At 36.0% G+C, this 20,888-nt stretch overlaps 1 protein-coding gene and 1 non-coding gene across 2 annotated transcripts in view; one reads left to right on the forward strand and one right to left on the reverse strand.

Annotated features, from left to right (window-relative positions):
- Nucleotides 1–20,888, forward strand: part of Magt1 (magnesium transporter 1) — a 39,948-nt gene that overhangs the window by 12,080 nt on the left and 6,980 nt on the right. Inside the window, exons 3-8 of the mRNA XM_077106894.1 lie at nt 6,014–6,131; nt 13,721–13,861; nt 14,375–14,515; nt 15,010–15,099; nt 15,778–15,841; nt 19,173–19,247. Coding sequence (XP_076963009.1) covers nt 6,014–6,131; nt 13,721–13,861; nt 14,375–14,515; nt 15,010–15,099; nt 15,778–15,841; nt 19,173–19,247 — 629 coding nt within the window. The remainder of the gene's footprint in view (nt 1–6,013; nt 6,132–13,720; nt 13,862–14,374; nt 14,516–15,009; nt 15,100–15,777; nt 15,842–19,172; nt 19,248–20,888) is intronic.
- On the reverse strand, nt 12,802–12,874 carry Trnav-cac (transfer RNA valine (anticodon CAC)). The gene has a single exon. It is a non-coding gene; the product is annotated as a tRNA-Val (tRNA).

The raw sequence follows: 20,888 nt of genomic DNA on the forward strand, positions 1-20,888 counted from the left end.
CCCAAAAGTAGGTAAATCAAATATTCTTCCATTTTTGGAAGACACTAGCACCCCAAATTTTAAGTGGTCTACCCCGAATTTGAGATATTTATTAATGCAATAATGATGGCTTCATACTAATTTGGAATATGAATAAATGGGGGACTTTTTATGAAACAAAGATTTCTGTGGTCTCACATATAGAGCCTAAAAAGTCTAACAGCTGGGTGTAGTAGTGCATGCCTGTAGTCCCAGTGATTCAGGAGGCTGAGGCAGGAGGATTGCAAATTTGAGGCCAACATCAGCAACTTAGTGAGGCTGTAACCCTGTCTTGAAAATTAAAAAAGCACTACCTGGGTTTAATTTCTGCTACCCCCACCCAAAAAAAAGCAGTCCAACTTAGAGAAGCAAAACTAGAGTGATGGTTATCAAAGGAATGCAGGTGAGATGGGGAAGGGGGAGATGTTGATCAAAGGGTCATTGGTTTCTTTTTTTTATAGTTAAATATTTAATAGATATTAAAATAATCATTACATTTCCTCATTGCTGAAGCCAAAGAATATGCCTTTTGTAATCAAAGTAATTTTTATCATGCAAAAAGATGTTTCTGTTATAATCATAAGCATAGACTATATTTCAAGACAAGTTTAGATAGATTTCAAAAGGCCTAGGCTCAAAGAGAAAGTGAAATTTATTTAAGTAATACAGTTTACATTGTATGCTGCTGGCATACTCATATTCACAGTTTTATAAAGTAAAAAAAACTAAACTTTTAAAGTCAACTCTTAAATAGATGAATTTTCTTTAATACATTCACTAGTTAGGTCTGTTCTTCTAAGATGGGAGAAAAGACAGAAATAAGAAATATTTTTTAAAGAACAAACTCAACATGTCAGCAGCAAATTTCAGTTAATCTAAGTTGGAAACCAATGTTCCCAGTAATTGAAGTACAAAGTCAGTTCTTTAGCTGAGCCTGAACATTAAGAATATAAATTGCAAGACTTAAGAACTTGAGAGAGCATACTGTATAGTGATTTATTAACAAATAAATATTAAAAATAGAATTCTCAAATTTTGATTTAAGAACACAATTTTGATCTAGTCAATAAAATATATTCAGAGGCATCAAAGGTAAGTAACACCAACATTGAGGGTTATTCACCAGAACTGTGAAGACACAGCACTGATCTACAAGTTGTCTTTCTAAAATCCCATGGGATGGAATGTTGAGGGCACAACACTCAAACACTAGAAGCACCAGTTTCAGGTTTAGATTCGATTCTAAGTAATGCAGTTGTTATTCTGAGAAGTTCTTATTTGGGGAGATGGAGAGAATTCTCAAAACAGATTCATGACTTGCAAGTAGTGGTACCATAACAAGAACCTAGAGATATATCACCAAATCAACCCCTGCTAAAGTGGTGGTCCCATGTATTCATAGTCAGTGTTACATCAGCCAGTAAACCAGCGCTTTCGACAACATAACAAGTGTTGAGATAATATACTTTGGAGGAAAAAAAAAAAAAAAGAACAGTTAATCTTTAAGCAAACAACTAAATTGCAATTTAACTTAACCTCATAATTAACTGAAGAAAATTTACTTCACAATCCTTTAACAAACAAAAATCAATAATAAAGCATTTTCCTTCATATTCTAATCGCCAAATTTTCTCAGCAACTTATTAATAACAACTTATCTACAAGTCTGATCTTGCAAAAAACAGTCTTGAAACATTATTTTAAGAGCTTATATTCCAGTTGGTATGGTACCAAAATTTAGTTTAGCTTCAAAATTCACAGAAATGGGCAGGTCCTGAGATTTCAGAGAGGGGAGTGACTTCATCCTTTGTTTTCATTCGGGAGTCATGCAAAGCAGATTACAGAAACTGCACTGTCTGTGGTGTTGAGCTACAAGGCTGTGGACTGGTGTCAACACTTCAAGTTCTACTTTTACTCCAAGCTGAGACTCTTTATATACATCTGTTATATTTATGTACAGATATCATTAGTTTCATTTAGATAGGACAAATTAGTTTTAGTGATCTATAGTTATAGCATGGTGACCACAATTAATAATAATGCATTGTATATTTTGAAATTACTAAACGTATATTTTAATTGTTCTCATTCCAAAAGAATAAGTAAGTGAGGTGATGTGTTAGCTTGATTTAATAATTCCACAATGTATATGTATATCAAAATGTCACACTATACATAAATATATAGTTATTTTTTGTCAATTAAAATAATTTTTTATAACTTAATTTTATTTATTTATTTATTTATTCATTTATTATGAGGTGCTGAGGATCAAACCCAGTGCCTCACATGTGCTATACAAGTGCTCTACCACTGAGCTACAACCCCAACCCAATTAAAATAATTTTAAAAGCCAAAGATGTATGATTTAGGGTTGTTTCTTTGTTCTCTGCTATTTTGTGGTGATTATCAACCTTGGTGATGGAAACTCATCTCACTTAAATTTTTATCAAATAATGGTTTACTGATTTTATTGTACTGTTTATGAATGATCTTAGGGATAAAGATTGCTAGTCTCTTAAACAAAAACACCATTGACAATTAAAAATGATAGATACTGTAAAATAAATTAGCTTTTAATTTTTTAGTGTCTTTTTTACATACAGATGCATATTTTCTCTCTCTTGGGATTGAACTCAGGGGCACTCAACCACTGAGCCACATCTCCAGCCCTATTTTGTACTTTATTTAGAGACAGGGTCTCACTGAGTTGCTTAGTGCCTTTTTTTGCTGAAGCTGGCTTTGAACTGGCAATCCTCCTGCCTCAGCCTCCAGTGCTGCTGGTATTACAGGTGTGCCACTGCACCTGGCATATTTTCTCATTATTTTAAGGGACTGTGATGCCCAGGCTGTCCTTGAACTCCTGGGCTCAATCAGCTTCTTGAGTAACTGGAACTATAGGCATATGTCACCCAGTGTTTACTCATATTTTTATTTTTTTATTTTTTTTAGAGAGAGAGAGATAATTTTTTAATATTTATTTTTTAGTTTTTGGTGGACACAACATCTTTATTTGTATGTGATGCTGAGGATCCAACCCGGGCCGCACACATGCCAGGCGAGCGCGCTACCGCTTGAGCCACATCCCCAGCCCTACTCATATTTTTAGATCAGTATATCTAACCTGGGAATTTACTTTAAATAAAATGGCAAAGCTCCTCTATGTAAAACTAGTTCAGTAAAAACTTGAAATCTTTCCAAGTACTGGCAGCCTATATACCTTGTTAACTGAAAGCATTTTCTCACTGGAGATAGGGGCTAGTCAAGGTATTTGGCTCCATAGTGCTTATTTTGGGGGATGAATGCTGGGTATAAATTAAAAGTAAATAGAAGAAGGAAAAGGAGTAGGTATTAACTCTAAATAAACTTTAGAAATACTTCTAATTGGGCTAATTGAGCACTTGCCTAGCATGTGTGAAGCACTAGGTTTGATTCTCAGCACTGCATACAAATAAATGATTAAAGTAAAGGTTCATCAACATCAAAAATATTAAAAAGAAAAGAAATAGGGAGGCTGGGGTTGTGTCTCAGCAGTAGAGCACTTGCCTAGCACATGCGAGGCACTGGGTTAGATCCTCAGCACCATATAAAAATAAATAAAATAAAGGTATTGTGTCCAACTACAACTAAAAAAATATTTTAAAAAAGAAATACTTCTAATTCAGTTTACTTAGTAGCAATCAGAAGTATACAAAAATGTCAGAGTATAAATACAAACTCTTTCATCATTCCATATTAAATGCAAATTAATGGAATCCTTACTAACCACTGTTTTACTGGTATCTTTCTATAAGATAAAATTTAAAATTAACTCATATTTGCCAGATGCAGTGGTATACACTTATAATTCCAGCCACTAAGGAGGATGATGCAGGGAGATCGCAAATTTAGGCTACCCTTAGCAACTTAGTGAGACTCTTAGTAAATTAGCGAGACCCTGTCTCAAAATTAAAAAATAAAAAGAACTAGGGATATAGCTCAGTGGTAAAGTGCCCCTGGGTTCAACCCCTGGAAATTAATTAATTAATAAAATTAACTCACAATTTCTTAAACTCATTCAACAAATAAAATTTAAGGCCGCGTGCAGTGGCAAACCTGTAATCCCAGCAACTCAGGAGGCTGAGGCAGGAGGATCATGAGTTCACAGCCAGCCTCAGCAATGACAAGGCACTAAGCAACCCAGTGAGACCCTGTCTCTGAATAAAATACAAAATAGAGTGGGGATGTGGCTCAGTGATTGCGTGCTCCTCAGTTCAATCCCTGGTACCAAAAAAAAAAAAAAAAAAAAAAAATTAAGCAACTGCAATATGAATAATACTGTAGTTTTTATGCTGTCAGGAAAGACTTCTTACTGTTATCATTGGGTTAGGGAATTGAGATACACACATGAAAATTTAGCTGGCATTATAAGGCAATCTATGATTAAGTACCAGAGGAACATTTTTGCTTTCTTCAAGTACTGGAAATTGAATTCAGGGATGTTCTACCACTGAGCTATATTTCCAGCCCTTTTTATATTTTTGAGACAGGGTCTCAATAAATTGCCCAGATTAGCCTCAAACTTGCATTAATACTCCTGCCTCAGCTTCCTAAGTAGCAGGGATTACAGGCATGCACCACCACACCTAGCAAGGTGAACCTTATGTATCATGAATACTATAAAATTTCAGGAAACACACATAACAGGAGTGGTTAGGTTAGGATTGTTGTAATGGAGGACGTAGGACTTGTTCTAGGATTATAGAAACAGATCAGATTTAGATAGAGGCAGGATATTATGGTTGGAAGCACTGATGTGCTCATGAATACAGAGATAGGTGCTGGAATCAAGGAATCCTGTTTGATATTGGTTAATAATATGACCAAATAAAAGCTAGATGCACTATTCAGAGTTAGGTGATAACCTTAAATAGAAAGAGTTTGGAGACTATTTGAAAGGCAATATAGCAGTAATAATGGTTTCTGAGAAGAGGAAGAGTTTCAGGATATTAGTAATTTAAGAAGAACACTGTATATTACAGTGTAAGAATGATTACAGAAAGAGAAAATAGAGTTAGTATTTTAATATCCTATTAGATATTAAGGTTCTGACCCTAGATGATAGCAATAAACACGAGTAGCTGGGGATGTTTGTAATTCAGTGGTAGAATTTGTGGTTAGCAAGCACAAGGCCCTGGGTTCACCAGCACTAAAAGAAACAAATAGGAAAGTTAATCACAAATAAATGATTGACACATCTTACAAACTGAAAGTGTATGGGAGATACGGGAAAAGTCAAAGATGACTTAAGGTTTTAATTAATCTTAATTCCATAGGCTTATCTTTGGTCCTAATAATTCATCTGATTGTATTTTTTATCAAGTAGCATCTTTATATTTTTTAAGTGGATTAGTACTGTATTTCCTCATTCTCTGGGGAAAATACTTTTACCTTATCTTTGAATTCTTAGAAATAACTTAGGGTATTAAAAATTATTGATAGGGCTGGGGATGTAGCTTGGTGATTGAGCACTTGGGCACTGGGTTGGATCCCCAGCACTACCAACAGGAAAGTATAGAAACTGGGTGTAGCAGTGTAAGCCTGAAGTCCTAACACTGGGGATACTGAGGCAGGAGGATAGCTGGAGCCCAGGAGTTTGAGGCTGGGATGGACAATGTAGCAAGACCCCATCTCAAAATTGGTGTAGAGACAAATACCTAGATTTTTCCAGTGATTACTGAAAGAGTATTAGAATAAAAAACAGGTTCAAAGTATGAAATGTAGTGTGGTAATTACTAATTTCTCGGAAATCTCCAACACTTGGGATAAGGCTTCTCTTAGGCCAAACAAGGTTTATCCTAACTTTGTCAGCAGAGCTTGATGTAAGTCAATGATTTTTAATATTTCTCCCATTGAAAAAAATGCTTAGTTGAACTGTGCTTTTTTACTGCTAATGAACTAGATTGATTTTGGAAATTGTTTTAAATGTTGTCTTCACAAATCTGATTGCATCCAGGCAAGCTGATGAAGAATTCCAGATCCTAGCAAACTCTTGGCGATATTCCAGTGCATTTACCAACAGAATATTTTTTGCCATGGTGGATTTTGATGAAGGCTCTGATGTATTTCAGATGGTAAGATCTTTATTCTCTTATAGGAATAATTAAAATATGAATAAAGTAGAATGCATTATCACTTGACTACAAGAACTTAAATAGGACTGCTCTTAGGTTAAGATTTAGAATAGTTGGTGAACTAAAAGCTAAACTTGAGCTAAGCATAAAAGGTAATAATTAGTGCTAATCTGTTAGAATGTGGAAATTGGGTAGTAATCAAGTAATATACATATATTTAACTTATACATTTTAAAAAAAAAAATTTTAAAGAGAGAGAGAGAGAGAGAGAAGTTTTTAATATTTATTTTTTAGTTGTCGGCGGACACAGCATCTTTGTTTGTTTGTGGTGCTGAGAATCGAACCCGGGCCGCACGCATGCCAGGCGAGCGCGCTACCACTTGAGCCACATCCCCAGCCCTTAAAAAATTTTTAGTTATAGATGGACACAATACCTTTATTTATCTGGGTTTTTTTGTTTGTTTGTTTGTTTTTTAATGTGGTGCTGACGATTAAACCCAGTGCCTCACACGTGCTAGGCAAGCGTTCTGCCACTGAGCCACAATCCCAGCCCTAACTTTCACATATTTTATTGTGGTAAAATATACATAATAAAAAACTTACCATTTTAACCATTTCAAGTGAATAATTTATAAAGTAATCTTTAAATGAAAGCATGAATGCTACCATTATGTCACCATTATATACTACTGAAGTCCTTAGTTCAACCTGCCTTTATCCTCTTGCCTCTTGTGTTAGTGGAAAAGATCCTTCCTGTTATTCAAAGATGAGCCTTTTTCCTGTGGACTGGATACCATACCCTTCTGCTTTGCAGTCATGAGGTTTCACATCTGTATCCTCAACTTAGCCTCTATTAGTTCTTTCCTTTTATATATAAACACTCAGGGACATAGATTCAATTTTGTCTTTGTTTATAAGTTTGTCTAACTCATAGTTGAACATGTTCTACTTAGTATAATTGAATTTTTAAAAATCTGCATGTAACTCCTTGCTATATACATCTTCACATGAATGTCTGCTGAATCCAAAATTTCATTTTGTACCAAATTAAATTCCCATCTCTCCCACTTCTACCTAACTCCGGTCTCCCTGTGTTCCACATCATTAGAAACACTTTTGTCTTCTTCATTTTCTTGTACAGCATCTGTCATAGATATCGCCCCTTTATATTCCAATGCCCTCATCATCTCTTGTTTGAATTAATGCAGTTGCTTTTTTGTTTGGGGGTGGGGTTGGTACCAGGAATTGAACCCAGAGGCACTTAACCACTGAGCCACATCCCCAGGTTTTTTTTTTTTTTTTTTGAGACAGTTTTTTATTAAATTGCCTAGGGCCTTGCTAAGTTGCTGAGGCTAGCTTTGAACTTGTGATCCTCCCGCCTTATCCTCCCAAGCAGCTGGGATTACAGGCATGCACCATTGAATCCAGCTAATGCAGTTGCCTTATTTTTTGAGCAGTTGCCTTATTTTTTGAACATTTATTTTTTAGTTGTAGGTGGACACCTTTATTTTACTTTCTTTTTTTTATGTGGTGCTGAGGATCGAACCCAGTGCCTCACGCATGCTAGGCAAGCACTCTACCTCTGAGCCACAACTGCAGCCCAAGTTGCCTTTTTAAAAAAAATATATATTTTAGTTGTAGTTGGACACAATACCTTTATTTTATTTTATTTATTTATTTTTATGTGGTGCTGAGGATCTAACCCAGGGCCTTGCCTGTGCTAGGCAAGTGCTCTACTGCTGAGCCACAACCCCAGCCCTGCAGTTGCCTTTTAACCAGTCCTCTTAACCTTCCATGAAGCACTCTCTCTATATTTCCTGCTAGAAAATACTGGAATCTTTTCTACAAGTTATTAATAGAATTCTTAGGGAAATCTTTAAATTTAGAAAACACTAGTTTAAACATTAAACTATTTTTTTTTACTTCAGGATTCAAGAACTGTGAGGGGTCTGAGGTTTTACCCTACTTTCAAGCTAACAAGTTAACCTGCCACAGTTTCATGGATGCTGGCAAAAGATATAATACTCCTGGGTCAGAGATAAAGGACTTTAATACTCATAACAACAGCAAGTATTCAGAAAATCAGCACATTTATTGCACAGGTTCCCCAAGCCCCAAATGGCATATGCAGAGAGGGCCAATGAGATGCATTATGGAAGAGGCCCACCAATCCCTGGGAACCCAAATGTTTCTAAGGATATTAAACATACCTACCCTTTGCTTCGAAGGGGGGCTCCATCTCTCTCTTCCAAGGTTATGCAAATATCCTTGAAAAGATTGTCCAGAACAAAAAGGCAATCAATGACTTTGCCCCCAAAAAATGTGCAAAAACTGGAGGAAACTCATGGATAATTGTCTACCAACACAGAAATTCTCAGAGACTTTAACATGCTATATGTGTTATATTTTCCTTTCCAACAAGGGGCTCTAATACACAGAATTTCCCAAATTATTTACTTAATGAAGCAGTTTGGTTAGATTCCATGTAATTTAATTTTTTTTGAGTGGTGTAGGGAATACAACTTAGAATTGGGTTCCTCACACCTCATTTGTGGTAGGCAAGTGTTCGACTACTGAGCTGTACACCCTGAGTGTGGTGCTTAGCATGTGTAATGCCCTGGGCTCAGTTCCCAGCACAAGAAAAGATGTATAGACAAAGGTCAGAATTCCTTATCTTTCTTTCTTTTCCTTCATTTTATTTTATACCTGGGAATGAACCCAGGGATGCTCAACCACTGAGCCACATCCCCAACCTTTTTTTTTTTAATTTTTTAATTTTGAGACAGGGTCTTGCTAGGTTGCTTAGGGCCTCTCTAAATCATGAGGCATAATCATTGTATAACACACTATCTTTCTTGAGGGATGAGTCCTGGGGATTGAACTCAAGGATACTCAACCACTGAGCCACATCCCCAGCCCTATTTCGTATTTTATTTAGAGACAGGGTCTCACTGAGTTGCTTAGTGCTTCAGCATTTGCTGAGGCTGGCTTTGAACTCAGGATCCTCCTGCCTCAGCCTCCTAAGCTGCTGGGATTACAGGTGTGCGCCACCACATCCAGCTCACACACTATCTTATATCAGCACCGTTGGTTGTTAATTTCTAACAACATGAGGTATCCTTTCTTTCCTTTGCCCTTTCCTCTCTCAAAATTCTCCTTACATTTTAAGCTTGATTTCAGATATTTCCTTTAGACCTTTTCAAATCCTCCAGATGAAAAGTGAGTCACCTCTTTTTTTTGTATTGTCACACTACTTTTATTTCTGTTATATACTTACATACATTATCTTATAGAAATAGAACTATATTTGTTTTGACAGTCTTTTTCAGAATACAGTAACTTACTTAATGGCAATCAATATCCAGTACCTAGCCATGCACAGTGGCTCACACCTTTAATCCCTGTGGCTCAGGAGGCTGAGGCAGGAGGATCACGAGTTCAAGGCCAGTCTCAGGAACTTTGTGAGGTCCTAAGCAACTCAGTGAGATCCTGTCTCTAAATAAAATATAAAAAAGGGCTGAGGGTTTAGGGTTATAAGAGCACTTGCCTAGCACATGTGAAGTACTGGGTTTGATCCTCAGCACTACATAAAAATAAATAATAAATAAAGGTACTGTGTCCATCTATAACTAAAAAGAAATATTTACAAAAAGGGCTGGAGATGTGGCTCAGTAGTTAAACAACCCTGGTTTCAATCTTCTGTACCACAGAAAGAAAGAAAGAAAAATCTAGTACCTATTACTGCTAAGCACATATAAATGTTGAAAAAAATGGCTTAATGTGCCTATTTTATAATAAAATATTGTGCAATTTATATTATATTCTCAAACAGCCATCTCCATAAATCAAAATCAGCATATTTATAAAAGGTTAGTATGTTTAGGTTTTGTTAGACCAAAGGAAACAATTTCTAGAGTTTAAGAAATTGCCTTCTATGGCCGGGCATGGTGGTTCATGTCTGTAATCCCAGAGACTTGGGAGTCTGAGGCTGGAGGATTGCAAGTTCAAGTCCAGCCTCAGCAATTTAGTGAGGCCCTAAGCAACTTAGTGAGACCCTGTCTCAAAAATTTTTTAAAAAGAGGGAGCTGGGGTTATAGCTCAGTGGTAGAGTACTTGCCTTGCATGTGGGAGGCTCTAGGTTCGATCCTCAGCACCACATAAAAATAAATAAACAGGGGCTGGGGCTATGGCTCAGCAGTAGCTCACTTGCCTGGCATGTGTGAGGCACTGGGTTCAATTCTTAACACCACATATAAATAAAGATCTATGAACAACAACAAAAAAATTTAAATAAATAAATAAAGTAAGGGTATTGTGTCCATCTACAAAAACAAGAAAAAAAATTTTAATTTTTTAAAAAGGGCTGGGAATGTAGCTTAGTGGTAAGTTGCCCCTGGGTTAAATCCCCAGTAAAAAAAAGGAACAAATTGCCTTCTCAGGGCTGAACTTATACTTTAGCTATAGAACACATGCTCATACTTAATTAACACAAAGCACTGGGTTCAATCCCCCAGCACAGAGAAAAGGAGGGGGAGGGAGGGAGGAAGGAAGGAAATAGAATGAGAGAAAGAAATCATTTTCTTATTCTCTACTGTTGAAGATGGGATTGTTTTAGAAATTAAAATTTTTAACTATTTTAACAAGATATACATAACTTCTTTTTTTTTTTTTTTTTTTTTTTTGTGGTGCTGGTGATTGAATCCAGGACCTCGTGCATGTGAGGCAAGCACTCTATCAACTGAGCTATATCCCCAGCCCCCTAAGAGACACATAGCTTCTGTTAATGATTTGTAAAAATAAAAAACCAAATTTCTTCTACCTTGAATGTTTTTTTTTTTTTTTTTTTGTATTTACTAAGAATTTAGCCCAGGGGTGCTTTACCACTGAGCTACATCCCCAACCCCCAGCCCCTTTTATTTTTTATTTTGAGACAGGGTCTTACTAAGTTACTGAGGGCCTCACTAAGTTTGAGGCTGGCCTCAAACTTGGTATTCTCCTGCCTCATCCTCCTGAGTTCCTGGGATTATAGGTGTATTCCATGGCACCTAGCATCTTAAGTTTTAGGTGGACACAATATCTTTATTTTACATTTATGTGGTGCTGAGGATCAAACCCAGTGCCTTGTGCATGCTAGGCGAGCACTCTACCACTGACCCACAACCCCAGGCCCCCATTTTAGAGGTTTAAGAATGGTAGCATATACATTTGTGGAATTATTTAGCTTTTTATACACACATTTTCAAAATTCGAAAGGTGGTTTAAGTAAACAAAGAGTTGAAGAGTTTGGCTTAAAATTTGGACAGTATTGGGCTGGGGATGTGGCTCAAGTGGTAGCGTGCTCGCCTGGCATGGGTGCAGCTCAGGTTCGATCCTCAGCACCACATACAAACAAAGATGTTGTGTCCGCCGATAAATAAAAAATAAAATACTAAAAATTCTCTCTCTCTCTCTCCCTCTCTCACTCTCTCTTAAAAAAAATTGGACAGTATTTGTTAGAGTGAACACTTTGCAAGATCTCATACTTAGCTTTTCAGGCACAAAAATTTAATTTTACCAGTGTTGCCAGATTTCATCTACTTCTGGAGATATTGTGTACTTTGCCACATCATAAAAATACATGAACATTGGAAACAAAAGGGCTAATCTATTAATTCACCATATTTTGCAGTCAAAGAGACCAAAATAATCATATCCACTAGTCAGTATACCCTCTTGCCTTATGGGGAAAACCTGGCAATGTACTGTTAAAAGGTTATTGTTGGGACTGGGGTTATGGCTCAGCGGTAGAGCGCTCGCCTTGCATGTGCAAGGCCCTGGGTTTGATCCTCAGCACCACATAAAAATAAATAAAAGTTATTGTGTACAGCTACAAAAAAATATTTAAAAAGGTTATTGTTATAATCTAGTGTGGTGGTGCCCATATGTTATCCCAGCTACTCAGGAGACTGAGGCAAGAGGATTACACGTTTAAGACCATCTTGGTCAACTTACCAAAGTCCTGCCTCATATTAAAATTTTAAAAAACCAAAAAGGGGTCAGACATGCTAGTGCATGTCTATAAAACCAGTGACTCAGGAGGCTGGTGCAGGAGGATCAGAAGTTTGAGGCCAATCTCAAGAGTGTTTCAAAATAAGAAATAAAAGGGGCTGGCAATACCACTCAGTGTTAGAGAGCCCCTGGGTTCAATCTCCAGTACCAAACAACAACAAAATAATTGCCTAGCATATGGGAGTCCCTGGGTTTACTCCCCAGTATTGCGGGAAAAAAAAAAAAAGTGGGGCATGATGGTGCAACCATGTATTCCCAGCAGTTCAGGAGGCTAAGGCAGGAGTATCACAAGTTCAGAGCCATCCTCAGCAACTCAGTGAGACACTAAGCAACTCAGTGAGACCCTGTCTTGAAATAAAAAAATGAAAAGGGTTGGGGATGTGGCTCAGTGATTAACCACCTTTAGGTTTAATCCCAGGTACCAAAAAAGAAAACCATTGAGGGAGGGTTATTACATAAAGGGTTAGTACAGAACCAAAGCAAAAGAGTTTTATTATCTTATTGACTAATATTTTAAAGCTATAATTGTGGGGTTTTTTGTGTGTGTGGTACTGGGGATTGAACCACCCAGGGGCACTTTGCCACTGAGCTACACTCCTTGCCTTTTTTTTTGTTTTTTTCTTGGTGGTGCTGGGGATTGAACCCAGGGCCTTGTACATGTGAGGCAAGCACTCTACCAACTGAGCTATATCCCCAGCCCACTCCTTGCCATTTTTTTCTTGTCATTTTTGTTCTTTATTTTGAATAAGTTCTTACTAAATTGCCCAGGCTGGGCTCAAATTTGTGATCCTCCTGTCTCAACCTTGTGAGTCACTGTGATTATTAGCATGTGCCAACATGACCAACTATCATTGTTTTTTACAACAGTCTCTATTTTAGGATTAGTCTCCATTGAGGGGATCTGAAGGCTTGCATCTGTTAGTCAGGATATGTCCCCAGGGCTTAGTCAGACTTTCTCTTTCCCACAAGTATAGTGATCAAGTTAGGAAAGATATAATGGGTTGTTTTTTTTTTCCCTTAGAAATTCCAGTGTTGTCTTTTCAAGTATATGGTCTCATGATGAGAGTAGTGAAATGTGATGCTCATCAGTAAACATTTATGAAACTTCCTTAGAATTGACTATTGTAGCATATGGCTACCATTTTGTATTGGTTTCACTACAATTTTTGAGCATTATCCTGATCTCATTTTCTTCAAATTGAGAAAGTATTTTATTTGGAGCTTGCTTCAGCTACATATGACCATTTCAGTGGTCATGAATGTATTTTTGCATATTCTCTCTGAACAGATTAAAATATCTCTGTATTTGAAGTTTCCCAATATAATGGAGTAAAATGTATATTTTTAAACTAGAAGTTCAAATTTTATTTAAAGTATAATAGTTAAGGTCACACACAGCCTGTGTTTGAATCCTCATCTACCCTTTTCCTTAGTTAAATCACTTAACCTGTCTAAACCTAAAATACCTATTTTTTTAACATTAGTTCTATTAAGATTATTTGTTTGGTAACTAATATTTCCATGAACTACTCTTTATTCAGCTAAACATGAATTCAGCTCCAACTTTCATCAACTTTCCTGCAAAAGGGAAACCCAAACGGGGTGATACATATGAGTTACAGGTGAGAGGCTTTTCGGCTGAACAGATTGCCCGGTGGATTGCAGACAGAACTGATGTCAATGTAAGTTTCCCTAACTTGTAGACAGTTACTTTGCCCACCACAGTGAATCCTACCATTGTGTCTATCCATAAGAATGGGGTCCTTATTATAATATAATAAATATTCCATGCTTATATAATTATATCAAAATGGATTCTACTGTCATGTATAACTAAAAAGAACCAATAAAAAAGGCCGTTACTTATGAGTAGCATTTAATAGAATCATCCTGAAATTACAGAACATGCTCTGTTACCCTATTGAATTCAACATAGAAACCACTCTCTTGGACTTCATAAGTCTATGAGCTATCTAGCAGAACTTGTCTGATCCTTCTTAATTAGATGTTATATTGTGACTAAACAAAATACTATACTTCTTCCATCCCATTTTAAGATACTGTATAGACTGTTTTGATTAGAATAAAGGAAAAATATGTTTTTCTGAAAATAACCACACTAACTTTCTTTTCATTATTATTTAATTAGTAAATAAATTTTATACTTTAAAATGTTTTTATCTCCTTTCCATTAGATTAGAGTAATTAGACCCCCAAATTATGCTGGTCCCCTTATGTTGGGATTGCTCTTGGCTGTTATTGGTGGACTTGTGTATCTTCGAAGAAGTAATATGGAATTTCTCTTTAATAAAACTGGATGGGCTTTTGCAGCTTTGGTGAGTGAATTTTAGAAGAAAAAATAATTTTGATAAAACTCCTAATGATGTATTTTTAGTTTAGCTTTCATTTATATAAGAAGCATTTCATTTATTTCTTACCTGAGGGAAATGATTTTATATCTTTTTATTTTCTGCCTTATGATCAGTGTATTTCCTCCATTATCTCATTAGGATGGCCCTACCTTCAAAGAGTAGAATGTATCTGCTTTTTATTCAACCTAAACATGAGAATGTCATCTCTGAAAATTTGCAGCTCTTTAAAAAATATTCTTCTAAAAAGTCTTTTCAATATTCAATTTTGAAATTTGTCAGCTTGGTTATAATTTTTAAAAACAATTTTTTAGACATTGATGAACCTTTATTTATCTGAAAATTATTTTGTGTATTATTTGAACAGATGTACTTTTTATTATACCTAGTAGTCTAATCAAGGTGGGACCCCCTTGACCATGAATATTTCATTGTTTTTTGTTGTTGTTGTTGTCTCCTAGTGTTTTGTGCTTGCTATGACATCTGGTCAAATGTGGAACCATATTAGAGGACCACCATATGCTCATAAGAATCCACACACAGGACATGTGGTAAGGGAAGTCTCAGATTTCTTTACTTTTCAATCTCTCTGGATTAACAAGCTTCAGTCACTGATAAGATGATGCAATGCTCTTAAAAGTGGGAAGTTCCATATCCTACCTGGTGAGCCCTTTTAACTAAGTTGTCTACTAATGAGAGTCAAGTCTTAAGCTAAATAGAATAATTAATCAAGCACTTGAGCATCTACTGTTTGTAATCAATATGCTCAGAAATATCAGATATATTGATAACCAAGAATAGCATGGTACATGTCTTTATGAAGTCTACATTATGAACACTTGAATACTAGTTTTTTCATGTATTTTGTTAGTGCAAATACATGTACAATCAAAAGGCAAATAGGCCAGGGATCATGGCACACATTTGTAATCCTAGCAGTTTAGGAGAGTGAGGCAAAAATATCAAAAGTTCAAGGCCAGCCTCCACAACTTAGTGAGACCCTGTCTGAAAATCAAGTTTGATCCTCAATATCATGCATACATGTAAAAATAGATAATAATACAGAATGGCTTTTATAGAAGTCATTTATTTACTGATGGATGTTATAGACTCGAAATATATACATCAAGTGAAATTAATAATTTCATAGAATTTTAAATAGCCCATTTAAGGTAGGATGCTAGAATTTAATGTATATTTAAAGATTCCATTTTTTCTCCTTGAACCAGAATTACATTCATGGAAGCAGCCAAGCCCAGTTTGTAGCTGAAACACACATCGTTCTTCTGTTCAGTATCCTTTTTACAATAAGTCTTTGTTGTTGCATTATGATTTGCCTATTTTCTCATAATCTAGTTTTCTCTTTGTTTGGGGCTGCTTTGCTAATGCAGGTCATAATATCCTTTGGGAACCATATTATTTGTGTCATCCATCTTAATTATCCCAGTAAGCTAAAGCCCACCTGTGACAAATCTCTTGTCTGGTAAAGCCAGATTTATTGGCTTATTGATAACAAGGAAGACTGCAGAGCCAAGGAAGCAAAAGATGTCTTCTTACCAAAGAGTAATACGGATTTGGAAGAAGGGAAGGATTTATGTGGAATTTAAATGAAGCATTGTTTTGTTAGGCTAAAATCAAAATAAGAGGCTGGAGATGTAACTCAATGGTAGAGCACTTGCCTAGCATGAACAAGACCTTGAGTTCAATCCCTAGCACTCAAATTAAAAAAGGGAAAAATCCGGGCATGGTGTCTCACACCTGTAATCCCAGCAGCTCAGGAGGCTGAAACAGGAGAATCATGAGTTCAAAGCCAGCTTCAGCAAAAAGTGAGGTGCTAAGCAACTCAGCGAGACCCTGTCTCTAAATAAAATACAAAATGGGGCTGGGATTGTGGCTCAGTTGGTCAAGTGCCCCTGAGTGCAATCCCCGGTACCAAAAAAAAAAAAAAAAAAAAGGCAGGGACAACAAGCTTGAGAATAAAGGGATCAATATCAGGTCTGAACTTTTAAATAGGCCCATGGTTCTGTTTCCCAGGAAACTACAAAATTAAGATAAATGTGTGGTTTTCATCTTAACTGCTTGTTTGGGGCTGGGGATGAAGCTCAATGGTAGAGTAATTGGCTAGCATGCATGAAACCCTGAGTTCAGTCTGCACTACCACCAAAAAAAAAAAAAAAAAAAATCTTGTTTGAAGCTCTATACCTCTGTTTCTAAATTGTGGCTACTTAGAAATTGTGCTTGTAAACTTGAGTGAATCAGGTCCTCTAGCAAGTATGGAATGTTTCATACTTATATGATTTCAAACAGTTTATGCTTTTTTAATATTTATTTTTTTAGTTTTAGGTGGACACAATATCTTTATTTTACATTTATGTGGTACTGAGGATCGAACCCAGTGCCTCGTGCATGCTAGGCGAGCGCTCTAACACTGAGCCACAACCCCAACTCCAAACAGTTTATGATTTTACAGAACAGTATTCTCTAGTAAGAAAGCAGTGGTTAATCAAAGACTAGGGTATTTTGACAGTTTTGACAGTTTTCAGCTGCACCACATCCGAGGGAGAAATATTCCCCGTGAACTTTGCAGCTGCTTTATGTGTGGGTTCTTCTATCCTCTTGAATGGCAGAGCAGACTTTTTATTTTTTGAATCCACACTAATATTCGCTTTCTGACATCTAAAAACAGATGTGAGGGTCTACATTTTGTTCAACTTTTTAATGATAGCAATTAATAATGCCTGCCATATAGTAGGCAGTGTTAGTAAAAATTGAAAGAATAAATAAATGATGGGGCTGGGGTTGTGGCTCAGAGGTAGAGCGTTCGCCTACCATGTGTAAGGCACTGGGTTCGATTCTCAACACCAAATAAAAAATAAAATAAAGATATTGTGTCCACCTATAACTAAAAAATAAATGTTAAAAAAGAATAAATAAATGAAACTAAACAGTGAATATGGACGTGCGTAACAGCTCTTTACTGCTGAGAATAGCACACACAGACTTTGGGAGTACACAGCAAAAATGAAAAGCTGATTCACAGCAACAGCATATATTTGGGCTAGGGATGCTCAATGGTAAAGCACTTGCCTAGAATGAGCTAGACCCTGACTGGGTTCAATCCCCAGTACTGAAAAAAAAAGAAAAAAAACATTCAGGCCAGGATACAAAGACAAACACTTCCAAGTTTCCAAAACCAAAAGTATTAACCATTAATCAGAGAGTGCCTGGTAACTAAAGCCTATAGAGATAATCAGTCATTGTTTCAACCTGCATATAAAGAACCTCAGTAAGAAAAAATAAAATGCTGGAGAAGACACTTGGCTGAGCAACTAAAACATGACGAATAGGCATTATTCCCTAACAAGAGGCTATTGAGGCTGTTGAAGAGAGAGTGTAAGACGGTAATGAAGAGATGAATAATCAGATTATAGAGCCAATTATAAATTCAAAGCCTTATCTGAACATTTATTTTTTTTTCCTTTCTGCTTAATTATACTCACATGCAGTAGCATGCAATGTGCATGAGTGTATGCATAATTAATTTGGGGATTTTTCTTTACTGCTATTGACATTCATTAAACCACAGGGTGAATTTCTCTTTTCTACTAGTCATGGGATGTGGGCTGGAGTGGTAGCACACTTGCCTAGCATACATGAGGTACTGGGCTCAATTCTCAGTACCACATACAAATAAATAAAATAAAGGTCCATTGACAACTAAAAACTATTTTTAAAAATAGTCATGGAATGTGTTACCTATTACAAGGGTGGTTCTATTTTATATTTATGTTGCTTCTATTATTAAGCTGAATAAAAATAAGGTCATGTCACATGTGGGATTTTCAGTTTTTATTAGGACTAAATTGGGTATCTTAGTAATAATTTGTACTTTAAAAGTTAATTGTTGAAATTTAGGAGAAATTATTTTCTAAATAAAAATGTGTTAGTATTCTCTCTGAATTGTGCATATTTCACATTTGTTCTTTTTTGGGAGGTGTAAATATTGAAAATGACTAGTATTTTAAAATGTATATGGATACCAAGTACAGTGGTGCATGCAAGGGCTGTGGGTGAAGCTCAGTGACAAAGCACACCTGGGTTCAATTCCTACTACCAAAAAAATGTATATGGATTTGGGGGCAATAGCCAAATGTCCAGGCACATTATTTCAAAGTATAATTTCAGAAAAACTCATATTTCATATGTTGTAGACAGGATGTTTGTTTTAAAATATCAATTTTCTTTTCCACAAATGAATTAATCTTCCAATTTTTTTTTTAAAGAGAGAGGGAGAGAGAGAGAGAGAGAATTTTTATATTTATTTTTTAGTTATCGGCGGGCACAACATCTTTGCTTTGTATGTGGTGCTGAGGATCGAACCCGGGCCGCACGCATGCCAGGCCAGCGCGCTACCACTTGAGCCACATCCCCAGCCCCCCAATTTTAATTTTGTATTATATTTTCATTTTGAGTGTCACACTGTACACAAATTTACTTATTTGATTATAATTAAGAGTTGAAGCTTTTATATTTGTTTATTTTTATTTTCTTCATGAGAAACTTAGAATAGTAACGTGGTATTTCTTTGTACCTATGAATTTTTCCTTTAACATTTTTTTTTAAGATGGTGGGGTTACTTTAGGGATGGTGCTTTTATGTGAAGCTGCTACCTCTGACATGGATATTGGAAAGCGAAAGAGTAAGTCATCATATGTCACAATGTAACACTTCTGCATTTAATACAAAAAGGAATTATCAATTAATCACTTGTCCCCTTAGTCCTTTACTGTTATAAAAATAATGTATGCTCAGTAAAGTCTATGTGGAAAAAACATTATGAAACATCTGGGGAAATTTTACCCATTATTCACCACTAAAAAAAAAACCCTTATACTAATATTGTAATATATTTCCTTTGACTTATAAAACTATTTTCAAAACTCTGTGTGTGTGTGTGTGTGTGTGTGTGTGTGTGTGTGTGCATGTGTGTGTGTGTGTGTAATATACATAGACTATGCTATGATAGAACTGAGAAACTCACACATGCTGGGCAGGTGCTATACCACAGAGCTACATCTCCAGCCCCCAAGTTATATGTTTTACATGCAAAATTTGAAAAAAAATATGGACCAGATTGAGCTATGTGGCATCAAGGGCCCCAGTTCCCAATAAAACACCTTGGTAATAGATAATTTTGTTTTAGAATTTCACTATACTGTTTAAAATTCATTACTATTAATATTTTATCTGGTTAGATCTGATTGTTTTATCTCAATGTGGAAGGAACTTAAATTACAAACAAATTATGCTGGGCACGGTGGCGCATGCCTATAATTCCACCAGCTCCAGAAAGAGGGCTGGGGATGTGGCTCAGTGGTTAAGTGCCCTTGAATTAATCCCTGGTACCAAAATTTAAAAAAAGAAAAGAATATCTGTTCAAATATTTATTGGGCAAACATTAAACTTAAAAATAAACTTAAGTGCAGGGCATTGTGGCACATACCCGTAATCACAAGTTCAAATCCAGGCTCAGCAATTTAGGACTGGGAATGCAGCTCAGTGGTAAAGCACCATTGGGTTTAATCCCCAGTACCAAAAACAAAATTTAAAAAAAAAAAGCTCAACTATGACTGACAATGACTATGTGTTAAATTTTGAATCTTGTACCCACTTTTTAAAAAAAATTTAGCTATAGTTGGACACAATACTTTTTAAACTAGAATTAAATCATTAATAAATATTTTCCTATAAATTATCTTCAATTTGTACTCTATATTATAACCTGACTATTCTGATTTTATGAAATGTTTAAGATTTTTTTTTCTTTTATTGTAATAAAAGTAATGATAATGGTACATATTTCATCTTCATTTCATACTATTTATTTATTTTGTACCAGGAGTTGAACTCAGAGGTACTTAACTACTGAGCCACATCCCCAGAACTTTTCTATATTTATTTTTTAGTTTTAGGTGGATACAATATCTTTATTTTATTTTTATGTGGTGCTTAGGATCAAACCCAGTGCCTCACGTGTGCTGGGCAAGCACTCTACCATTTGAGCCACAACCCCAGCTCCCCCAGAACTTTTGAATTTTTATTTCAATCAAGGTCTCACAAAATTGCTTAGGGCTTAAGCCAAGTTGCTGAGGCTGACTTTGAATTTGCGATCCTCCTGCCTCAGCCTCCTGAGTCACTGGGATTACAAGCACAAGAGCCACCATACTGGAGTAATAATTTACATTCTTACTAATGGCATTTAAGAATATTTCACGGCAGGGGCCAGGCACGGTGGTGCACACCTGTATTCCCAGTACCAAAATAAATAAAGTTTCACTGC

Source organism: Callospermophilus lateralis, chromosome X, assembly GCF_048772815.1.
Source record: "Callospermophilus lateralis isolate mCalLat2 chromosome X, mCalLat2.hap1, whole genome shotgun sequence".
Taxonomy (NCBI): Eukaryota; Metazoa; Chordata; class Mammalia; order Rodentia; family Sciuridae; genus Callospermophilus; species Callospermophilus lateralis.